At 35.8% G+C, this 21010-nt stretch overlaps 3 protein-coding genes across 4 annotated transcripts; 1 reads left to right on the top strand and 2 right to left on the bottom strand.

Moving 5' to 3' along the window:
* Nucleotides 1-786: 786 nt before the first annotated feature.
* LOC144001449 (myelin and lymphocyte protein-like) lies at nt 787-7860 on the bottom strand. The gene is made up of 4 exons (XM_077495772.1): nt 7732-7860; nt 3240-3404; nt 2954-3127; nt 787-2351 (listed from the first exon to the last, which is right to left on the bottom strand). The coding sequence occupies exons 1-4, from the start codon at nt 7816-7818 to the stop codon at nt 2277-2279; spliced, it is 501 nt and encodes a 166-aa protein (XP_077351898.1). The 5' UTR covers nt 7819-7860; the 3' UTR covers nt 787-2276.
* A 2987-nt stretch (nt 7861-10847) lies between these two features.
* On the bottom strand, nt 10848-18488 carry nphp1 (nephronophthisis 1). Its single transcript, XM_077495831.1, has 20 exons — nt 18185-18488; nt 17893-17954; nt 17743-17803; nt 17530-17669; nt 17244-17433; nt 16018-16119; nt 15778-15920; nt 15647-15695; nt 15475-15562; nt 15023-15117; nt 14725-14853; nt 14192-14266; nt 13990-14100; nt 13825-13907; nt 13070-13143; nt 12858-12957; nt 12682-12794; nt 12533-12606; nt 11569-11613; nt 10848-11449 (listed from the first exon to the last, which is right to left on the bottom strand). The coding sequence occupies exons 1-20, from the start codon at nt 18248-18250 to the stop codon at nt 11180-11182; spliced, it is 2070 nt and encodes a 689-aa protein (XP_077351957.1). The 5' UTR covers nt 18251-18488; the 3' UTR covers nt 10848-11179.
* On the top strand, nt 18401-20736 carry LOC144001491 (C-signal). 2 transcript variants are annotated; one of them, XM_077495832.1, is made up of 4 exons: nt 18401-19347; nt 19748-19925; nt 20117-20211; nt 20280-20736. In XM_077495832.1, the coding sequence occupies exons 1-4, from the start codon at nt 19021-19023 to the stop codon at nt 20469-20471; spliced, it is 792 nt and encodes a 263-aa protein (XP_077351958.1). In that variant the 5' UTR covers nt 18401-19020; the 3' UTR covers nt 20472-20736. The 2 variants fall into 2 exon arrangements, with proteins under 2 accessions (XP_077351958.1, XP_077351959.1); XM_077495833.1 differs by lacking the exon at nt 20117-20211.
* Nucleotides 20737-21010: the final 274 nt, after the last annotated feature.

Here is a 21010-nt window from a genome sequence, read left to right as displayed (position 1 = left end):
TTTAATACAACAAGGTAGGGTTGTAGATGGTCAATAGAGAGCACTAATGTCGGCCCACCACTGACCGACCTTTTTTTTTCTTTTTTTTTTTCTCACAAAAATACATTTTTATACAATTTAGAAACTGTTTTTCCTGTGGGTCATTTACAAATTCGCAAAAAATTATTTGGCATGGACTACTCAAGTTGTAGTATAAGGCAATATGTATAAGACAGTGCAAGCTATATCTGCCATCTAGTGGTGAAAGGTGATATTACATCTTAAAAGTATACAGTTCACTAGTGGGGGAATATATATATATATATATATATATATATATATATATATATATATATATATATATATATATATATATATATATATATGTATATGTATATATATATATGTATATGTATATGTATAATTATTATTATTATTATAAATCCCCCAAATTCTACAAAAGAATCACTGATTAAAAAAAAGATTAAAAAAATATATACTAAAAATTTATTTATTTATTTATTTATTTATTTATTTATTTATTTATTTATTTTCCCCAAAATATTTAGGAAGGATTTAATCAAGGGGCCACTCAAAGTTGCTCATCCCTACATTAGCTACTGGCATGATCAAAATGAGGACTTTTGGTCATGTTACCACTAAAAACATGCCTAAATCATACAGTATATACGTCTTGAAATATTTACATTACAATAATACCGCTATACATTCATTTAAAGACATTTAGATAAGCAAAACCTGCATTTTTACATCTCTCATTGTCGTTATAAACACTCTGCTGACACATTTGAAGTCGAGATCTTTTATTTCACATTGCAGATTTGTAAAATATATATGCGTTTCGTGAAATCACCAATCAAGTATATACAAAACGTGAACATTTTTTAGACAAATAATGGCGTTGGAACATTCATCCATGCACGACATATAACGTGATCATTTCAAAAATAAAAAGCAGAATTGAAAAGCTTGAGGATGATGTACAGGTTGCTTGTAAACACAAAAGAATGAAATAGTGAGCATTTTGTACACAAGGTCACCATGACATTTGGTTTCATATAACTCACTTTTTATTGAAAAATTGGACACTTTATAGTAAGACACAATTATCCTTAGTGTATTTGATGTGAAAATTTAGTAGGCAATCATAAAAAAAAATAAAATAAAAAAAAAACAATTGGAACTCGTGAAAATGGTGGACGTGCTGCAATGAAAATGTGAAAAATTAGAAAATTGGTCAAGGGGACTTTATGTGTTTTTTTTTAAGTTGAAAATCATTTAACACAAATCACAGTCATATTTCAATTATATTTGAATTGATTATATTTTATTGTTTTACATTTAATAAACAGGCAAGTTTTACTAAAAATGCTAAATTTAGCCCACACATTTCAAAGATGACATTAAGGTATTTGCATATTTCTGTTTTTTTAGCTAAATTTAAAGCATTGCCTGTTACATTTAAATGTGTGTATTATACTTTTTGAAACATTAAAAAATATACATGAATTAGTACATGATGGATGTGCAGTGCTATAAATGTTAAATTTGAGCAACATTTGAAGAGTTTCAGGGATTTTCATATATTGTTATGTATTTTATTTTTGTGTTAAAAAATTAATTATGTTTGAACTGAAGGATATTTTCTTGCACTTCATAAACATGCTAGATGTGTAATACTAAAAATGCTAAATTGTGTGAAATAAAAAGTAAAAACAAAAATTTGGATTTTCCAATGTAGTAAAAAAAAAGTGTAAATCCTAAAAAAAAATTACTTATACTTATTGTTTTTGAAATGTTTCTCTACTTCATAAAAACTATCATATTTAAATTGTCTTAAAAATTATATTGACAATTATTTGAGTTTTCATTATTGCAACATACTTTAGTAATAAAAAGCAATTATTTTAGTTTCATTTTTTCCCCCCCTGCCAATTGTAAACTTTTCATGCCAAATGTTATAAAAAAATAAAAAAAATAAAAAAAATTCAGTGGTCAAAACTGGGGAAAAAAAAAAAAAAAACAACACTTTTTGTATGACCAATATTTCAGAATTTGGAATTATTTGCGGATATGATTAGTAAAACTCATACACGTGACATTTCGTTTGTTTGCCGCTCTTTTGTAACTTGTCTGTAACAGCTTATATTTAAAAATGTATTTCATAATAATAATAGCAATAATAATAATACTAATAATAATAATAATTATAATAATTATAATAATAATGAGTATGACTAAGTGGTTCTGTGTTCAGGATGAGGTGGCTGATATTTTTAGGCTCTCTTCCATCGGATGGCGGAGAAGATGGCGTGCAGGAAGTAGAGGAGCGTGGCCACGTACGACATCACCTGGATGACATCACACACACAGATTAGCGTCAGGTTAGTACTTGAACAACACAATTTAAAAAAAAAATAAATAAATAAAATTAAAAAAAAAACCAGCCCTTTAAGAATTGCTTGAAATTATGCACCATTAATGCTACGTAAGACAAAAAAAAAATGGTTGACGTAAAATTAATTAAACAGGTAAAAAATGTACACATTCAAATTGTGCCCAAAAGAAAAAAAAAGAAAAAAAGGCGGGGGAGTACATTTATAATAGCTAAAATACATTTATTATAGGTAAAAAAAAAATAAAAAAATAACAAAAATAAAAATTTATATTTTTCTAAAAAAAAAAAAAAAAAAAAATTGGTGATGCAATGAATCTATCTCCTATTTCTGTCATGCCCCTATAAAAATATTGCTTTTACATTAACTTGTGGCATCTTAGGGCCAAGAAAGGATTTTGGAGTTGTTGAGCTTCATTTAGTCAGGCCATAACCTTATCTAATAGAAAAAGTTGTTTTGCTGCCATCTTGTGGCAAGTCGATGACTTGCTATTGGCGGCAGGCTACTGTGGCCGCAATTTCAATATGGTTCATTTGTGCGTTTGTGTGACATCCCACCACGGCGGCAATATCCAGCCTGTAGATTCTGAGGAGTTCTCCGTTGATGGACGCAGAGACCGGGTTTCCCCCCAAGTTGATGTTGATTCCCCAGCCTTTGAGCACGGTGATGTAGGCCAGCACCACCGACGCGCTCAGGTAGAACACCACCGCCAAGAAATGATAGAACGTGTCCTGCGGGGTAACGAGAAGTGATGGCGAAAAATGAAAATCTTTTCCGATGTTACACTATGGCTAATAGCGCCAGAATGTTAGCCAATCAGCAGTGGCGGTGGGCGTGTCTTACCAAGGCGGGCCAGATGCTGCTCTGATTGGCTCCGCACAGGAAGAGGAAGAACCAGAGCGTTGTGAAGACGAAGCAAAAGATGGTCACGAACATGACCCAGCCTAGAGGGTGGTCCGGGGACACGTGAGTGGATGCCACTAGGGTCCACACCAGACCGCCAAACACCTGCCGGACAGGAACACCAAAAAAAGTATCAAGGTTAGTTTAAGTATGTTGGGGTTAGGATTTTGACCTAAATTTTTGTTTTGTTTTGTTTTGTTTTGTTTTGTTGTTATCATCACTGTTGTGTGGAAACCCTATATGCCCAAATATGGTCAATTGTGCATTTTTCACAAATTGATACATTAGTCTGTCCCCCATGTTATCTGTTGATGAGTTATTAACTCTCTTAGACTGTCTGAGAAGTGTTCTAAGACTGCCTAGTTTCTCTTTCTGCACAGCTTTATGTCACCTCAAGATTCAAACTTGGGGATGTTTATGTTTTTTTAGATGAGTAAAAATAGTTAGATACATTTGAGTTTGCCTGTTTTGTTAAAAATGGGATGCTTGATTTCACTGCTCAGTTTTTTGTCTTGTATCATTCGTGGCTCTAAGAACTTTGAAAAAGAATGTTGGAAGATGTAACCACATTTGAACGAGTTTGCTGAGGTTACGAGTTTAGGGTCAAAGGTCACAGTTAACGAGATCAAGTTGAAAGCTCAGAAAGTCAAGGTTAGCCCCCCCACCCCACCCTCTTGGAACCAGTTGAGTCTGAAATGCGGAACAAACAGCTTTTAGCATGCGAACTTGTCAGCATCTCCCTTGAAGAAATCAATAATGGCACTCAACATAGCCTTCAAAAAACAAACTTTCCACCCCCAATCTCCCACCTCCTTTGACAAACATACCCATTGAAAGTACGTCAACATGAACACAATACACAATGGTGAATATTTAACCCTGAAGTTTGTCAATTAAAGCGTGAAAACGTCAGATTTTACCCCGAGATGTGAATAGAAAAGCACCATTGTCGGCATTATTAGTGCCACCTGTTCTAGTCATGTGACCGCACACAATGACCAATCACTCTATGGGCCCATTTACCAGAGCAGGAAAATCATGTTGGTGAAGCAGCATGTGGCTCAAGATCTGCATTCGATATTTCAAGTGAGCAATTGTGCGTTAATGATCACAGAAAGCCCGCTCTACTGCATTCCACATTGTGTGTGCATTGTATGCAATTTCTCCTCTTATCTGGAATTTATTTTAAAGAGTTAATGAGTAAGTCTCGTAGTAGTGTTATGCTTCATAAAGAGATATAAATGCAGGAAAGCTGAGCAAACAGTGCAGTTTCTGTTATGCTGTGTGTTCTGCTTATGGGTCAGTGACTCGCAATTGGCGCCACACCCCGAATATTGCAGCCTCATGTACTTGGCAAATATGAAACGCTTTATTTGATCTCGGATTTCCACTGAAGAAGGTTTCTTGGCTTTGAATTTGCTCGACACATTCACGGGCCACTTCATTAGGCACACCCCTGCTCGACCTACCTCGGAATAAATGCAAGAGCTGAATCAAATATGCGAATAGCTTAGCATAGCTTACACGGATGCGGGTGGAAATAGCACTTAAATGGGAAATAAAGTCAATTTTTTTGTTATTATTCAATTACGCAATCACAATGTTCATCAGAATGCCATGTTTAGACTAGTGAGGTGCATTAAACATTATTGTAAAGAAAATATAGGACTTGACTTCCCCGTTAAGTTAGCTTCCTCAATTAGCTAGTTGACGGGTAGTTAGCTCGCTTAGCACTAACATTTAAATGTACTAAAAACATACTTGTAAATATTAAACGCACCTTTCACAATATTCCTGTGTGCCTGTTTTTGCTGTCTCACTGCCAAAAAATGACTCTTGTATAACATATATCACTGATGAAACAAAAAGTTTGTTTTGAGGCGTTTGTCACTCCCACAAGTTTACCTAACTCACACAATACAATAAAATTAAGAATTACATTTTTAAATACCCAAATGTTCAAACCATTTAAAGTCATCTAACAAAATTGTGCTAGCTTAATGCTAACAAACAATTGGGACAGCCATAGACGAACAGATAGACTAACATAGGCTAACAGAAATTAGCATCGAGGTTACAGGTCATTTTAAAGCTTCAAACAACTGCGACGTTAAGACATATGGAGCAGAAACGCATACAAACAGAACATACAACAATGTTCATATCAAGTTGTGGCACAACATGGTACGACACTAAAGCTGCGCAACTCTAAATTTTGACTTCTCACTATACTAAATACCCATAAAAAAAATATATATATATATATATGTTAAAAATCTGTTATATAAATCATGATTTCATATGAATTTAATACTTCCTGTGATATTTTTGTTTGGTGGTGCACCATGAGATTTGTCTAAATGTCAAATATGTTGCATGGCTCACGTAGCGTTGCGTCTTTATTGAGTCTTGCGTCGAAATCCCCCAACAACCAAAAGCAAGCATCTCCCGTCTGGCGCACTCTGGTCACTTGTTGTCGGCAAACACGGACCGAGTTTGTCCTAAAACTGGACCAGCAGGTTTTGTGAGGACCGACCCACACCATAAAAGGAGCCGAGAAGATGCCCGGTTTCGATTTACGCCCTCCCCTTCATTTCTTTTGGTTTGTTTTGTTTTGGGGTTTTTTCCAGCTGAATCAGATTTAATCGCTCACCTTCTGCCACGGCAAAGAAAAATGGCCTCCAGTTATTAGTTTCAAAATGTATAGTCAAGACGGAGCATCATATTCAGATTTCAATGTAAATGTGATTGTATTAAGGCTAATAAACTTTCAAATTGTTCAGAATGTGTCCAATGAAGAATCTACATATCCAAATGTTGTTGTTTTTTATTCCAAACTTAAAGAAATTGTGTTGGATCGTGATGAGAAATCAGGAGCTGTTCTGTATCAGCTAAAAAAAAAAAAAATATGTGAATGTTCTTGATTTTTATATTTTTTCCTCATTATGTTTCTCCAACAAGAAAAGTGTTTTGTTGCATTCTTTATGAAAACGAATTTGCTATTTATAGGACACAATGCTCAACTAGTACCCCCCCAAAAAAAGAGATGTTTTCTGCATCGCACATTTCTTTTGCACTGCGACATAACGACGATTTCGCTGACCTGACGAGTTTGTTCGAATTGGGTTTGTTCAGTCAAATGTTTTGTTTGTCAACGTTGCAGTGTAACGATGAGCTTAAAAGTCAACAGCAGCTCGCTCAAGTTTGCACGGGAAAGAAACCCAAAATGCACCAATGAATTATTACTACGTTATACAGCATGCTTTCAACATTTTGATGTTTTCTGTGTGTGTGTGTGTGTGTGTGTGTGTGTGTGTGTGTGTGTGTGTGTGTTTTGTTGTTGCTATGGTGACTGACTGGCCTCAACTGTCGGTGTTCTAGTTGCCATAGTACCAGGATATTGCGTGGGCTTAAAACATAATAATTAAAAATAAATAAATACTCAAATGTGATAATTAAGATAAATTTGTAAGATAATTATGGAAATAAATGAAGGTTTAAAAAATATATAAATATATATTAATTTTAAGATCACAGTTTTAAAAGAAATATACAGAAAACAAAAAAAGAAAAAATACATAAAACAATACAAAAGAGAGAAGATAATTGTAAAAATAAATACAGAAAATGTCATAATTTAATCATGCAAATATACATTGAGAAATTTCAAAGTTAATATTTTAAAAATAAAGAAATAGAATAATAAAAAGGAACAATATTTTGGGGAAAATAATGTACTTTCTTTTGATAAAATACAGATAACTGCATATTGTATTTAAAATACAAATGACATAGAAGAAAACAAGTATGGAAACTCAAAAATAATGTAAATAATGAAAAACATAGAACTTAAAGTATGATTTAGAAATAGAAATGTAAAAAAAATAAAAGCTCATATTTCTTAATTTAAAAAAAATTAATTGCAAATAAGATATTTTTAAAAATTATAACATAAAATAGCAGATAATTCTTAAAAAATACATTTAAAAAAGTAAAACAAATAAAAATGTATTTGAAATACAGCAAATACATTGTACTTAAAAAAATCAAGTAAAAGATAATTACTAAATAATTATACACATAAGATGTATTTTTAGTAGAAACCCCCCCCCCAATTTGATTTGTTTTTAAAAAATCAGCAGTACAAAATTTGCAGATAATAAAAAGCTAGTTTAATCTTTAGAATATAGTGTAAATAAAATCTTTAGAAAAACTAAAAAATACAAGAGAATTTTTGAAAATTAAGAACAATTTACTAAAATATTATTCTTTAAAATTAAATCAAACACAACAAATCCAATAAAATAGAACAACACGGCCAATCGGCCCTCATTTGAGAGCAAACTCAAGGAGAGGGCCACATGCAAACATCCAAACAACTTGACACGACAAACCACGTGCTGAGAAACTTTCACTGTGGAAAACAACTCACAAACTCAGGGATGAAGAACAAGTCTGGGATGCTGGTGAAGATGCCGCCGCCGGTGGGCAGCACATCTCCCGACGTGGTGGAAGCCATAGTCTCAAACGCACCTGTGTGTGGCCGCAGAGTGAGATTTGCGACCTCTTTTAAAATGCTTTTTACTTAAAGGCCGCCTCCCGCACCTCCTCCTCCACTACCTGCCCTCCGCCTACCGTCCGTGTGTGTGTGTAGAAAGGACTATAAAAGGCAAAGTGGCTGTTTACATACACACACAAAAAGTGATTGTGAGGCAAATTGTACATGTGGGACATGAAAGGGAGATGCAAGTTGTTTGGCTGCGCTTAAAATAAAAACACGAATGATAATAGCTGAATGCGCAAAAAAAAAAAAAAAAAACTGATATGGGGATGATTATGTGAAATTTTCAAGGTATAATCCAACTCTTGTTTATTTATTATTATTATTATTATTATTATTATTATTATTATTATTATTATTATTATTATTATTATTATTATTATTATTATTAGCTCTGATAGCCGTGAATTGCAAAAAGTTCTTCAAATCACATTACCAGTCCAAACTCTGCTAGCTTGATGCTAGCACACTATGCAAAACGCTGTAGATAGACCAGCAGAACTGCCGTCAATATTGCAGTCATTATAAACATTTTTAAAGTTTATATTTGAGCATAAGTGCTGGCAACAAATTCAGACAGAGCATATGAAAATATTCACAGGTAAATGTTCTTTATCCTCTGCGAAGAACGACTAACTCAAATTTGTGTAGTATATGTGTAAGTGTAATACTGCCCCCCTGTGGTCATGGCGTGCACATGATTTGGAGTAGCACAATTTTGATGCACAAATTGTTTGATTCTTTACATTCTATTCCTTTATGGTTTGAAAAGTACAATAGTGTGAAGTGTCATTTTTCTTACAAAAAACAAACAAACATTTTTGGGCCCATTCAAACGCATTAATGGCATTTCCATTTATTACATTTTCAATTATCTCAAGGCACCACTGTCGTCGAATGCGGCCAAATTAAAGCACAAGTTCATCTACATGGACAAAATATGCAGGAAGTGTTAAAATGAAAGCATGTTGACCACCATGTACAGCCCGTGTGCTTTTATTTTGTCACATTCGACAACTTCCTGCAACGAGTTCCAACACTTAATTGCGTCCATGTCGAACATGTGTCCATCCTGTGCACGCCAAAGGCTTTTGTTGATGGTGCAGCTATTTGGAATCCGTCTCCATGGAAACCTCCTACACTTTGTTTGGATGCACAACTGCCAGGAGATACACGCATGCACGCACTATACACTTCCTGATACGTGTCCCAATGCTTTTCTATCAATCACCTCTTTGTATTGTATCAGTTGTATTTATTTGTGTGCCTTTGTTTGTTTTTTAACTTGAGAGTTGACACAACGTTAGAAGAATCAATTAATATTCTTTCAACAACAAAAAACATAAACAAACTGTTTTTAGAGAATAGTCCTTTAAAAAACAAAAACAACAACAACAACAACATCAAAATGAAATGAAAAGTTTAAATTATTGGAAAAAAATAGAGATAGATAAAAAGTTTATATCTCATGTTTTGCCCAACACGGCTTTTCCTACAATCTGGGGTGTACCTAATGTTTTGGCCAATATGGCCGCCGGCCTCTTCATTATCTCCATTGTTGTGTTTTTAGCATAACAGCACCATATATCTTTTTTCTTAATGTGTTTCCTTCTTAAAATTTTGTTGGGAGTCGAAGGCTTGTAACTTGTAGGCAAGGATGTCGTCATCTTTTGGCGTCTCATCTTTCCAACTCCTGCCTAATCCTCTGTAAATGCTCACTTCCTGTTGGACCGGCTGAAAAGGTCCTGTCTGCCTGTGTCACCCCCAAATCCACTTGATTCAATGGACAAAAAAATGTGACCGTTTCCACTCACAGGAAGTGAAAACAAAACATTGGTTCCAATTTTCTTTTGAAGTAGCAGAAAATCGCATAAATCTGTGCTGTTGTCTGGTTTTGTATTAGCGTGACTTATGATGGTAAAAACCACAGAAGAAGAAAACAGCGGTCACCTGGGTTATGGCGATGGAATGTGGAAATACAGGATTGGGGATTGCATATTTTATTTGCCAGCAAACACAAGCACTTGTGTGTGTGTGTGTGTGTCTTGGGGCAGATTTGAATCATTTGTTTATGCACCAGCATTGTGTCAATATTGTAAAAAGAATAAAATAAATAGAATGAAGAGCATGTTAGACTTTTTGTGGCCAAGGGTTGTTTTTCTACCACCAAAAACAAGGTGGAAAAAAAAGTTGAACCACGGATGCTTGTAAGAAAATGTGTGAGTAAATAACGTGTAATACAAAAAAAAAAAATGAAGTGGGTGAGTAAATAAGGCATAATACAAATTGAAATATTAAAATTAAACGGGATTTATTTAATTTTATCAGTAGATGAAAAAAAATTAAAAAGCATGAAACATCTACATTTTTCTGATATATTGTTAATTATATGATAATTATTGTAGAATTTATTGCATTTTATTGTTTAACATAAAAAATGTTTAAACCATAATAGTAAACAAATACTATATTAATAAAAAAGACAAAATTATATTGGGCCTTTAACAATAATTCTATGCAATTTCTTCATGTCATATAAAATATATTTATGCATTACATATCCCTCAAATATGATCTTATTTTAGAGAGTTGAATAAAAATAAATATGCTCCTTCAATAGAATGAAGAATTACATTTATACAGCATTTTAAATTACCCAAGGAACAAAAGAAAACAAAAAAAATCTTAGGTTAATAAAAATCATGGCAATAGTTGCACATTTTAACAGGGGATTATAAATGAGTCTTCTTTAAACATAAAAGCTTAGCCTATCTATTTATAACATTCTATGAAAGCATTCGACTGATTGGCTGCATTGCTTCTTTTATAGCAAACTATAAAAAGACCGCACGCTCCCACTAATAATTAACGCACAACACTCCTTTAGTACCCCGTAACTCTACACTACACATAGTGAGTGATGTTGACCCAATGGGTGGAGATGGTGAGGAAAAATGTGGCACAAGCCACGCCCACATTGCAGGTGAGCACGAACACTTGTGATTGGACGATTAGGACGTGCCGTGATCTGCAGCGTGCCGTGATGTCATTACTTCGTCAACAGTAAAAAAATGTCAGATTTTTTTCAACAGCTGTACATGTTTAATGTAACTTGCGTAGTTGTGAATTTAACCATTTAATAGATACAAAAACATTTTTTTAAACAATATACTGTAAGAAACAGAATCCGTTTTTTTTTCTGGAGGTGGGTACTTTCACCAGTTTACATTTCAATAAAAAAATAATGTGTGTTGTTTTTTTTTACTCATTTAAAAATGTTCACAAGAAAGGTTTTGGCATTGCAGCGTTCTCTCTTGCTCTAGTGCGCCTCCCGCAAGAGGTCAAAAGTCATCTCAGTGATGTCGAAGGCCAGGTGAGTGTGGACGGGGTTGGCCAGAACCTCCAAGCTCTCCGATTGGCCGCGGGCCTGCTTGAGCGCCTCCAGTCTGGACGAGATGAGCTGTGACCGCTGCTCCTCCGAGTGGGCGTCGGCCCATCGGTGAGACGGGAGAGAGGACGAGTGCAAAAGGAACAACGCCGATGCCTGGAACGCCTTCGCAAACTCCTGCTTCACCTGTGCCTCGTCTCTCTGTGCGCATGCAGACACACATGGCGACAAGCACATGCAGGAATACACGCACACAAAAAATTACACATTTTAGATAGGTAGCCAAGCTCCCTCTGTAGGTGAAAACACATACTACACACCTTCTGTGCCCTGCTCATGTTATTTTCAGCGTCCATCCAGGCACTCTGAAATAAAAAAAATTAAAAAGGCATTTTGCGTGTATATTATGTTTTTAATGTTCTGATGCAATGTGTAAAGATAAAATATTACATTTACATTTTTCAGAATTAATTAATATATATTATCATTTGAATTGACAATTGTTTTTATCAATCTTATTGAATTTACAATGAGAACTTAGAAGTATGCATAGAAGTGAGGAAATAGACATATATAACTTACCAATTACTATTATTATACTATAGTACTATATTGTAATAATTTATAGGGTTATAAGGAACATTTCTCCTTTTTGAATATGTACAATTTAATTTTTAAATGTATTTTTGTTTAAATTTGTTTGTTTAGTTGCATTTTTCTGATATAATTTTCACAAATATCCAAAAAAAAGTTTATTATTATTATTATTAATCATCAAGGTTGTATTGGTAGTAAAGTATCCACATATTGAGGAAAGTTTTTCATACTTAGTTTCGGCAAATATATGAAAAATATTAAATTACAACAGATGAGCAATAATTTTATACAAATCGTAGTGAAAATATGTTACACTATTATACATTTTAATCATATTTAAGGGTCAAATTATAGTATTACAATTGTTTGAATTTAATTAATAATATATTATCTATAGTCGAATAGTTTTGCTTTTTTTGTACAAATTTCTTCGGGAAATGTATCCCCATATAATTAACAATTACATTGATTTTTTTTTTTTTTTTTTACATTATTCTATATTTTATTCGCATTTTTAACAACACAATACAATCTTTATTTTTTTAAAGGGAGGGTATCTCAATGTGCTGACTGAAAAAAAAAAAAAAACATGCAAAAAAAACATGCAGTCTTAAAAAGATGTTTAAATAAATGTTAAATGCAGTCTTTATTCTGAAATGGAATGTGCGCATTTCCCTGTATACGCACCCTGACGGCATCCAGCAGGTCGGGTTGGTCCACGAGGGTCGGAAAGGTGGCAAGCACGGGACTGAATATCAAATCTGAAGGAAAAAAAAAGTCAAAAAGTGAGAATTATTTGTGGAAACAAAAGTTGCGTGTGGCTGTATGAGTGTTACCTGCATTCTGCATGGTGGGCCGGTCCACCAGCAGCGCGTCAGCCAGCAGTTGTCTGTACATCGCCATCAAGGGCACACAGCTCAGACAGTGCATCAGCGTGTCGGGGAGGAGGCTAAAGAGGGAAAATACACTCGTTTATTTCTTTACAGACACACGCGTGCGTCAATCTTCTCACTTGAGTTGTGCCTTGATGCGACTGTTGGGTGTCTTGAACTTGACGATGAGTTTGGACAGCCGCCGCGCTTTCAGCATCTGCTGGAAGACGCCAGACGCCGCTGGAAAGCACAAGGATGCCAATATCTTTAAACGTATTTATTGTAATAATAATAATCATAAAAATATTAATAATAGTCAGGTTTGTGACGAGAGGGGAGGTGTCGCTCTTACATGATCGAGCGGGCGAACCCTCCATATCGATGTCCTCGTAAGGAGTGCCACCACTCACTGGGATCTCGTACGTCCTACGTGAGGGGTTACAAAAGGAGGCGATACAATTATGTATATATTTTTTCTATTTACGTTTTTTAATTTTATGTATTATTTTCTATTGTTTTATAATGTATTTCTATTTAATATATTTTTAACATATGATCATTTGCGTTGTAGTCATTTTTATTTTATCATTTTATTTGTATTTATTTAATCTACTTTAAAATACTTATTTAGATGGTTTTCATTAAAAATATTTTTACATTTTTATTTGAGATTTTATTTTCAAACTTTATTTGTATTCAATTTATTTGCACTTTTATTAATTCATTTACTTTAAAAATATTTATTATTATTTATCTTTAGCACTTTTTTTTTAGATTATTTTCTATGTGCATTTTATTATACTGTATTTGTTATTTTACTTTTACATTTGAATTGTTTTAGTACATCTTTAACTGACTTTTTATTTATAATATTTTCTTCTTTCTGGAGATGACGTTACAAAAAATAATTGAAAAACACTGAGTTAATATTTGTTGTTGTTTTTTAGCGTTATTCATTTATTATTTTATCCAACTTTGTAGGAAATCCCTTTTTCTTGTTCCCAATGCACAAATCGAGGCCTGTAAAAGGCGTGTTTGAATTAGTTTGGTGCAGAAAACAAGGTTGCCCACTTAGTCTGAGACTATGGGTATGTTTGTGCACATCACCTGTTAGATAGTGGATTTCCGGTGGCGTCGCTCAGTTTGAAGAAAGCCCAACCGCAGCTCAGGTCTCCCCGCTCGCCTGTGGACTAACATACAGAAAAGGCCGCTCATTTGAACGACCGCTCGACTCAGTCCCTTCAATTTCCGTTCTTGTATTCTTGTCATTACGTTGCGAATGAAGGTGACGCCGAGCTCAAAGAGGATACCGAGGTCGGGGCTGTCTGCGTTGCAGCGAAGGAAGCAGTCGCCGTCCAGCAGGGTGGGCAGGATACCGGACGTCTATGAGAAACACGTGTCAGTCTAACGAGAAGTCTTCTACAATCTACGGGAGGTGGGGGACCTCGGTGGGGCTGCGGTAGCCCTCTCGTACCCTTGGGGAGAAGAGCCAGGTCCTGGGGCTCTTGGGGGAGTAGGTGGCCCTCACAGTGTGGATGTTACTAAGCACCTGGAGTGTAACAAAAAGCAGAATTTGGGGTTTTATCAGGTGTTTCACTAAAGTGACACACATCTGTCTAGTGGACATGTTTCATTTTAAACCAAAATGACAGTCTTATGGTATATTTTCGGGCATGAGTCCTTGAGACGTATTTGAGAGTCTACTTATGATAGACACGGCTATCAAATTTCATTTTGCTAAGTGAAACTGGCGACAGGGGGTGAATTTTCAAGCAATTCTGGTAGGGCCTTGAAAATGGCTAAAATCATCCTAAAATGGCCGCTTCAAACCTAAATGGCCGTCTACAATGTAATTTTGTGCTTTTTTGCAAAAGAAATCGTGGCTTAAATGGCAACCCAAGTCAGAGCAAGGGGATGAACACATCCCGACGGGTCGAACATTATGGCAGATTTTAAAATAATTTTGGAACTAGTGTTGCTGTAATGTCTAATATATTATGGACGTACCTGATTCCCATCAAAAGCGCAGAGGCGAATGTGTCTGCTGAGCACCTGGACGCCGACCCCGGGTGTGGGGATTCTCTTGCAGCTCCACAGGGTGAAGCAAACGCACGTCCGAGTGAGTCGCGGGCGCACCTGCGTGACAAGAGGGAGACAAAGAGTGACAGGATGTTCTGTGGTTAGATATTGGTTACACCTATTACTCTTAAAAATATGCCATCACAGGCAAAAAGCTAAATGTCTTCAGCAAAAATTGTGAACTCAAACACTACTTTGGCGGAGGTATTTATTTATATTTTCTCACCCTGCCAGTGTCAGGCTCCAAGAAGAGGTCACTGAACGAGAGCTGTGATTGGCTGAGCTCTGGCTGCAGGAAATGACTTCCTCTGTATTTGGCACCTGGAACACAATATGCACGTTAAATACATTTTTATGTATGTGATATGTGTTCCTTTGTGGCCACTGAGTAGGACTGATGAAAAAAATGTGGCCCACTCCAACATTTAAGTTGCCCATCTCTGATATATATATACATATATATATATATATATATACACATGAGAGATGCCAGTCCTGGAACTTTTCTGACACAGCTTTTGTTTGTTCATCCATTTCTCCATTTTCTGTATCACTTATCCTTCCACTCATATTAAATCCAAATGATCACTATGAGTCGTTCATGACGGCTCAATATTACATCGCAATATTTTGCCAGTTTAGCAGTACTGTTTTTGACTGATACGAGATGACGCCAACCTTCGTCCATCAGCAGTTTACTGAGAGTGGAGGGCCTGAACCCAGACGGGATGGCGCCCATTGCGGAGAGGACGTACGTGGCGTCAATCTGTCACAAAAACACAAATCATGCGGAAATCAAGAACAAATACTCTGCCTTTGTTTTTTTGTTGGAGAACATGACGACTTGTACCTCAGTTAGAGCTTTTCTGAAAGTGGACCAGTTGGAATGAGGAGCATCACTGTGGAAGAACAAGTCTGTTTAAATGAATCAATAAGGAGGCGTTCAGTGACTTTACAAGGCAAAACAAATTCAAATCAAACCTCTGTTTCTTGTCTTCTTCTTCTTCTTCTTCTTCTTCTTCTTCTTCATTGTCCTGCTCGTCAGAATCCTCTTGCTCCTCCTCAGCCTCATCGGAATCTTCATCTTCCTCATCCTTGTCATCGTCGCTGAGGACAGAACCAATCTGTGACGAAGAAGAGTGTTACTGTATGTCGATGACGTCAACGTATCATGTCTCATCACATTGTACAGCTGTGTCTAATATTTTGAATAGAGTGGACCTTCAAGTATGTTCTCGGCACCACTCCTCTGTCGCCTTTGGCATTCTCTGCCAGCCACCAGCCATTACTTGACTTCCTGATGATTTTCAATGTGTCACCCCTCTGTAGCAACAGAGAAACAGTATTGTTAAATTTGTGAAATTATATTTTTGGACTTTTTCCTTATATAATGCTATTTTCTGTTTAATATTTGTGTATTTTTATTTAATTTATAGTTGTTTCACAGTTGTTTTGTGATTTATATTGTATTGTATTTTTGTCCAGTATTTTTTTATTCTTTTCTATTTATCTTTGTAATTGTTTTCATTTTTTTAAATTATTATTTTAGTTCTGTGGTAATTATTTTAGTTTTTCCTAATATATCAATATAATTATGTCTATTTTTAATTGTATATTCTTTTTATATAGTATTTGTTTTTTGTCTAATCATTCTATAGTATTTTTCTAATACTGTATTTGTGTATTTTCCCATGTTTTATTTCCTGCAATATTTATGCATAATTTTCTAATTATTGTGTAATTTAATTTAATATTTGTTTAGCATTTTCATTCAACATTCATGCAGTTTTCGTCTAGTAATAAAATCGTGTAATTCTATAACTTATTTTTTCAATTCGTCTAACAATGTTTTTCACCTACAGTCAGATTACTATTTTGTAATATTTGTATATTTATAGGTGGTGTTAATTTCATTCTTTTATTCATTTTATTATTTAACATTCTTATGTTGTAATAATATTTAAGTTGATTACTAATTATTTTTTAATTTTGCTTTTTTATTTAAAAAAATATTTTGTAGTTTTTGTCTCTCTCTAAAAAGTGCATATTTTGTGTCTAATATTTTTGTCTTCAATATTCAAATGTTTGTGTTGAATATTTTTCTTTTTTAGACATTTTGTGTACTTGATGCCTACTTATCTGAAGTCTCATGAGACTTTTGAGAAACATACTTCTGCAGAAAACAATGGCTGACTCAACTTTTGGGGCTTTTGAGATTGCACTGTCTTTCAATATAATGAACAAAAAAAACATGAGGGATGCGCTGTGTACGTTGTATTATAAATACGACAGGGATTAGAAAAGTTTGAAAGAGTTGCTTTAGTTGAAGAAAAAATATATCAATGAGAGTCCTATACACAGGTTAAAAGACAAAATTGGAAGTCACTATAGTTATGTACCAGTTTGGAACCAGTTTCATACACCAATATAAAAACACACCACATCACCTGAATAGTCAAATCTCCTTCCTGGTCCCCTTTGAAGTCACCAAGTGCTGTATAGACGCAAGGCTGCGAGAGTGTGGGCAACGCTTGACTCTCGTCTTTAGGGCAGCCATCCTTATCAGCGGTGTCTTCATCGCTGTCATCCTCATCACTGTCTTCAGTTCCAGCCTCATCATCTTCCGTCAGGGTGTCACTTTGGACGAATACATGGTAATATTATTGACTTTGTGAAAGGTGTGGCCTTCAAAAATCATGCTACAGTGACGTGAGTAAAGCTATATATACAGACTCTGTTGGTGGCTCCGTGCTGGGTCCTGGTGGTGAGAGCTCCACGGAAAGTTTGTTCAGCTGCTCCAGGATGTTGTGCAGTCGTCCTTGCTCCTCGAGTTTCCTCTGGTCGTAGTTGCCCACTGGAGCAATCTCATCTGCCTAGAATGTCCACTAATCTATCAACAATATCCTGCAACAAAGCAACCTGAATGCACACCATATAAAGTGTTACCTTGGTCAGTTTTGTCAGATTCGTTAACGTTTTCTCTGCAGATATTTGAAGCTCTTGGCATCTGTTTAAAATATGACATATTTTGTCATTTACACAAATGGAAAATAGCAAACGGAAGTGTTAAAATTTCTTTAAAGGTGAGCAGTTCACCTCCTAAAGGACTCTTCTTTGGTTTCCACCTCACCCTTGACATCTTTCAACAAACTCTCCAGCTAGGGACAAAGAATACATGTGAGTCACAAATACATGATCAAAATGTATCTTTTGAACAACTAGAACAAAATATGCAACACTTAGCTTTTAACTGTCTACAGATTGCATTATTGTCATCTTATCCCCCCCACAAGGTGCATAGTTGCTAAAGCTAGCTTGTGTCTGACATGTTTGGAGCCAACAGGCCTCGAGTTGAACGTCATAAAAATGAGCGTTCTCTATGACAAACCTTCCCCCTCATTTCGTCCACTTCTCTGTGGACCAGCTGCAGCGGTCCTTTTCCTTTGATCGGCATTTAATCGCCCCTTTCAGACATCATTTCAAATTATATGCGCTAGTTCGCCGAGTAAGCTAGCTTGCTTGTAACAAGCGGCGATGTGACGCCTCGCGCCCATTGGTCCGCCGGTCGCTAAGCAGCCGGAGTCTACTTCCGGGTGGTAAATGTTTTCATCCAAATTCTGTCGGTCTACGGTTACTTTTAGCGTGCGAATGTAGACTTAATCTCATATTTGTATGTATAAATAAATAAATAAATAAATAAATAAATAAATAAATAAAGCAGCTTTGTGTAAGCACGCCGTTGACCTTCACTCGTCTTGTTGTGAAACGTGTTGCCTTCAAGTACACTTCGTTATCTGTGGTTTAGTTTTTAAACGTTTTAAGCATAAAAAAATAATTCAAATTCAAAATAATTCAAACCTTTTTAAGCCTTGCTTCGTGTATTAGTATTTCAGAATGCTCTAATCCTCATTTAGTTAGAATGCAACGCCGTGCTACGATTCTCGTTGACTAAATGCAATGACCATCAGGGTTCTCTACGTCGTCGAAACCCACATCTTAAATATACAAACTCAAATATACAAAAAGGAATAGTAATATGTAGCCTATTATGTTGTTTTAAGTCCGTCAATGTTGTTTAGTTTAAGCACCTTTGAAAGTTTCGCACTGCACACAAATTTTGTTTGAACGTGTGTGCATTCAAATCCCTATTATTTTTGTAGACATTGAACGTGACAAACATGTTTTACGATCTTCTGTTTAGCAGCATTGCGTCATTTTGGTGTCATGGCGGCGCCCGTGGCACTCGTTCAGGGTGCCAGCCGGGGTCTGGGGCTACAGTTTTGCAAACATATTTTAAAAAACAAACCCTCTGCAAGTGTCATAGCAACGTGTCGTAACCCGGACGGGGCAGTGCAGTTGCAGGGTTTGGCCGGACAACATCCGGAGCGGCTTACTGTGCTTCAACTGGACGTGAATCGTGAGGAAGACATCCGGGAGGCAGCCGAGAGTGTGAAGGAGAGCTTTGGGCATCTTGATTTGATGGTCAACTCGTCGGCTTTGCTTCATCCCTCCGGGAAAGGAGAGACCAGCCTGAGGGATGTTTCTGCACATGTATGGCATCCACTTCCATATGTAAACAGTAGCGCCAAACTCAATTGACAAAAAAACAACAACCCATCAGCCTTCAGAAAGTCTCACATTTAGGACTAGACACCATTGAGAAAATTGCTGTTTCTTAGATGGTATCCTACATAATTTGTCACCGTTTTCGTAGGGAAAATAGTCTTGTTTTAATCACTGTTTTACATGTTACTTTTGTTGAAATGTTCTTCCCATTAGGACAGTTCTCCACCAAATGAATCACAAAAATGCCTTTTCTTCAATAATTCTCTATATCTGTGTGGTATTTTGTGCTGAATACTGTTTGTTTGTTTTTCTCACTGTATTTGCACCTCAAACTATGTTCTGCTACCGCCACATTTATTTTTATTCATGTTTATTCTCCCTTCAGGGCATCATTGCCACTTTGGCCACCAATACAGTGGGTCCGCTGGTGATGGCCAAGTATTTCGCTCCTCTCCTGCAGAAAGGTGGAGGTGGCTTCGGACGGCAGCCGACGGACAAGGCCAAACGGCACAGCGGCATCATCGTTAACGTCACAGCCAAAGTCGGCTCCATCGGTGACAACGGTAAAGTTGTGAAACCATTTTAACTGTAAACTGTTTGTTTTTTTCTTTAAAGTTAACTTCTATATTTTTCTCAAAGCCTTAAATGACAGTGGGTTCCTGGAAGACGAGCCAGTACCTCATTTTCAGACTCATTTAGAAGTTCCACTTTAGGATTGTGTTTAATACACTTTTGTATATTCTTAACATCAAAGGTCTTGGCGGCTGGTACAGCTACAGAATGTCTAAAGCGGCTCTAAACATGGCCACAAAAAATCTTTCCATCGAGCTGGGCCGTAGTCGACCCAAGGTAATTTACTCTTGCATTTACACCAATAAAACGGCCGACCAAATTATACGTTTGTATTTTTTTCCCAGGTGGTGTGTGTTTCCTTGCATCCAGGAACATTAGACACGGACTTGTCAAGGCCGTATCACAGAAACGTACCAGAGGGGAAACTGTTCAGCACAGAACGTTCTGTGGAGTACCTGATGGGCATCGTAGAAGCGCTGGGTGTGGAAAAGACGGGCAAAGTCTACAGCTGGGATGGGACTCAACTGCCCTGGTAGAAAAAAAAAAAAAAGATTTATGAATAACGACACTTCATATTTTATTAAAACCAATGGGATTGCCAATAATCACTTAATTTGACATTATGATGTGATTTTAGTTTCTGTACTTTTAAGTTACAAGAAAAGGTTTTTAGTGTACACATCTGCCAAATTCTGTAAGCTATAATGAGAGCAACTGTCTATTACTGTGTGATCATTTCAAGTCATCCCTTAAATTTATTGTGCATTGCTCAGTGTCAAGATTAAAAGTTATCTGGGTAAATTGTTTTATTTTAAAGGGAGAGAAATTCACTTGAATTGCAGGTCTTATTTAGAAATGTTTTTATATGATTATATTTAGAACAACCAGCTCCTATTAGCATAACATTTGGGTCGAGGATATGCTCCATAACAGGTGATTTTCTTTTTCATTGAAACTGTAAAATGCATTTTTTTAAGGAAAAAAAGTATTTTCTCCCTTTCTATCTGATTGCAACTTTTATTTTTATTTATTTTTATTTTTTTTTTACACGTAGCCAATTTTCTAGCAGATTATG

Source organism: Festucalex cinctus, chromosome 14, assembly GCF_051991245.1.
Source record: "Festucalex cinctus isolate MCC-2025b chromosome 14, RoL_Fcin_1.0, whole genome shotgun sequence".
Lineage (NCBI taxonomy): Eukaryota > Metazoa > Chordata > Actinopteri > Syngnathiformes > Syngnathidae > Festucalex > Festucalex cinctus.
The sequence above is the reverse complement of the archived record's forward strand: the minus strand, read 5'-3'. Positions and strand labels throughout refer to the sequence as shown.

Excerpts from the sequence above, each read along its gene's own strand:
- LOC144001449 (XM_077495772.1), bottom strand. The coding sequence starts at position 7,818 with ATGGCTTCCACCACGTCGGGAGATGTGCTGCCCACCGGCGGCGGCATC. Across the intron at positions 3,405-7,731 it reads TGTTCTTCATCCCTGAGTTT|GTGTTTGGCGGTCTGGTGTG; the intron begins GTGAGTTGTTTT and ends CCTGTCCGGCAG. Across the intron at positions 3,128-3,239 it reads GCAGCATCTGGCCCGCCTTG|GACACGTTCTATCATTTCTT; the intron begins GTAAGACACGCC and ends GTTACCCCGCAG.
- nphp1 (XM_077495831.1), bottom strand. The coding sequence starts at position 18,250 with ATGCCGATCAAAGGAAAAGGACCGCTGCAGCTGGTCCACAGAGAAGTG. Across the intron at positions 15,118-15,474 it reads TAAACTGCTGATGGACGAAG|GTGCCAAATACAGAGGAAGT; the intron begins GTTGGCGTCATC and ends ATTGTGTTCCAG. Across the intron at positions 14,101-14,191 it reads CCTGGCTCTTCTCCCCAAGG|ACGTCCGGTATCCTGCCCAC; the intron begins GTACGAGAGGGC and ends TGTTTCTCATAG.
- LOC144001491 (XM_077495832.1), top strand. The coding sequence starts at position 19,021 with ATGGCGGCGCCCGTGGCACTCGTTCAGGGTGCCAGCCGGGGTCTGGGG. Across the intron at positions 19,348-19,747 it reads TGAGGGATGTTTCTGCACAT|GGCATCATTGCCACTTTGGC; the intron begins GTATGGCATCCA and ends TTCTCCCTTCAG. Across the intron at positions 19,926-20,116 it reads CGGCTCCATCGGTGACAACG|GTCTTGGCGGCTGGTACAGC; the intron begins GTAAAGTTGTGA and ends TTAACATCAAAG.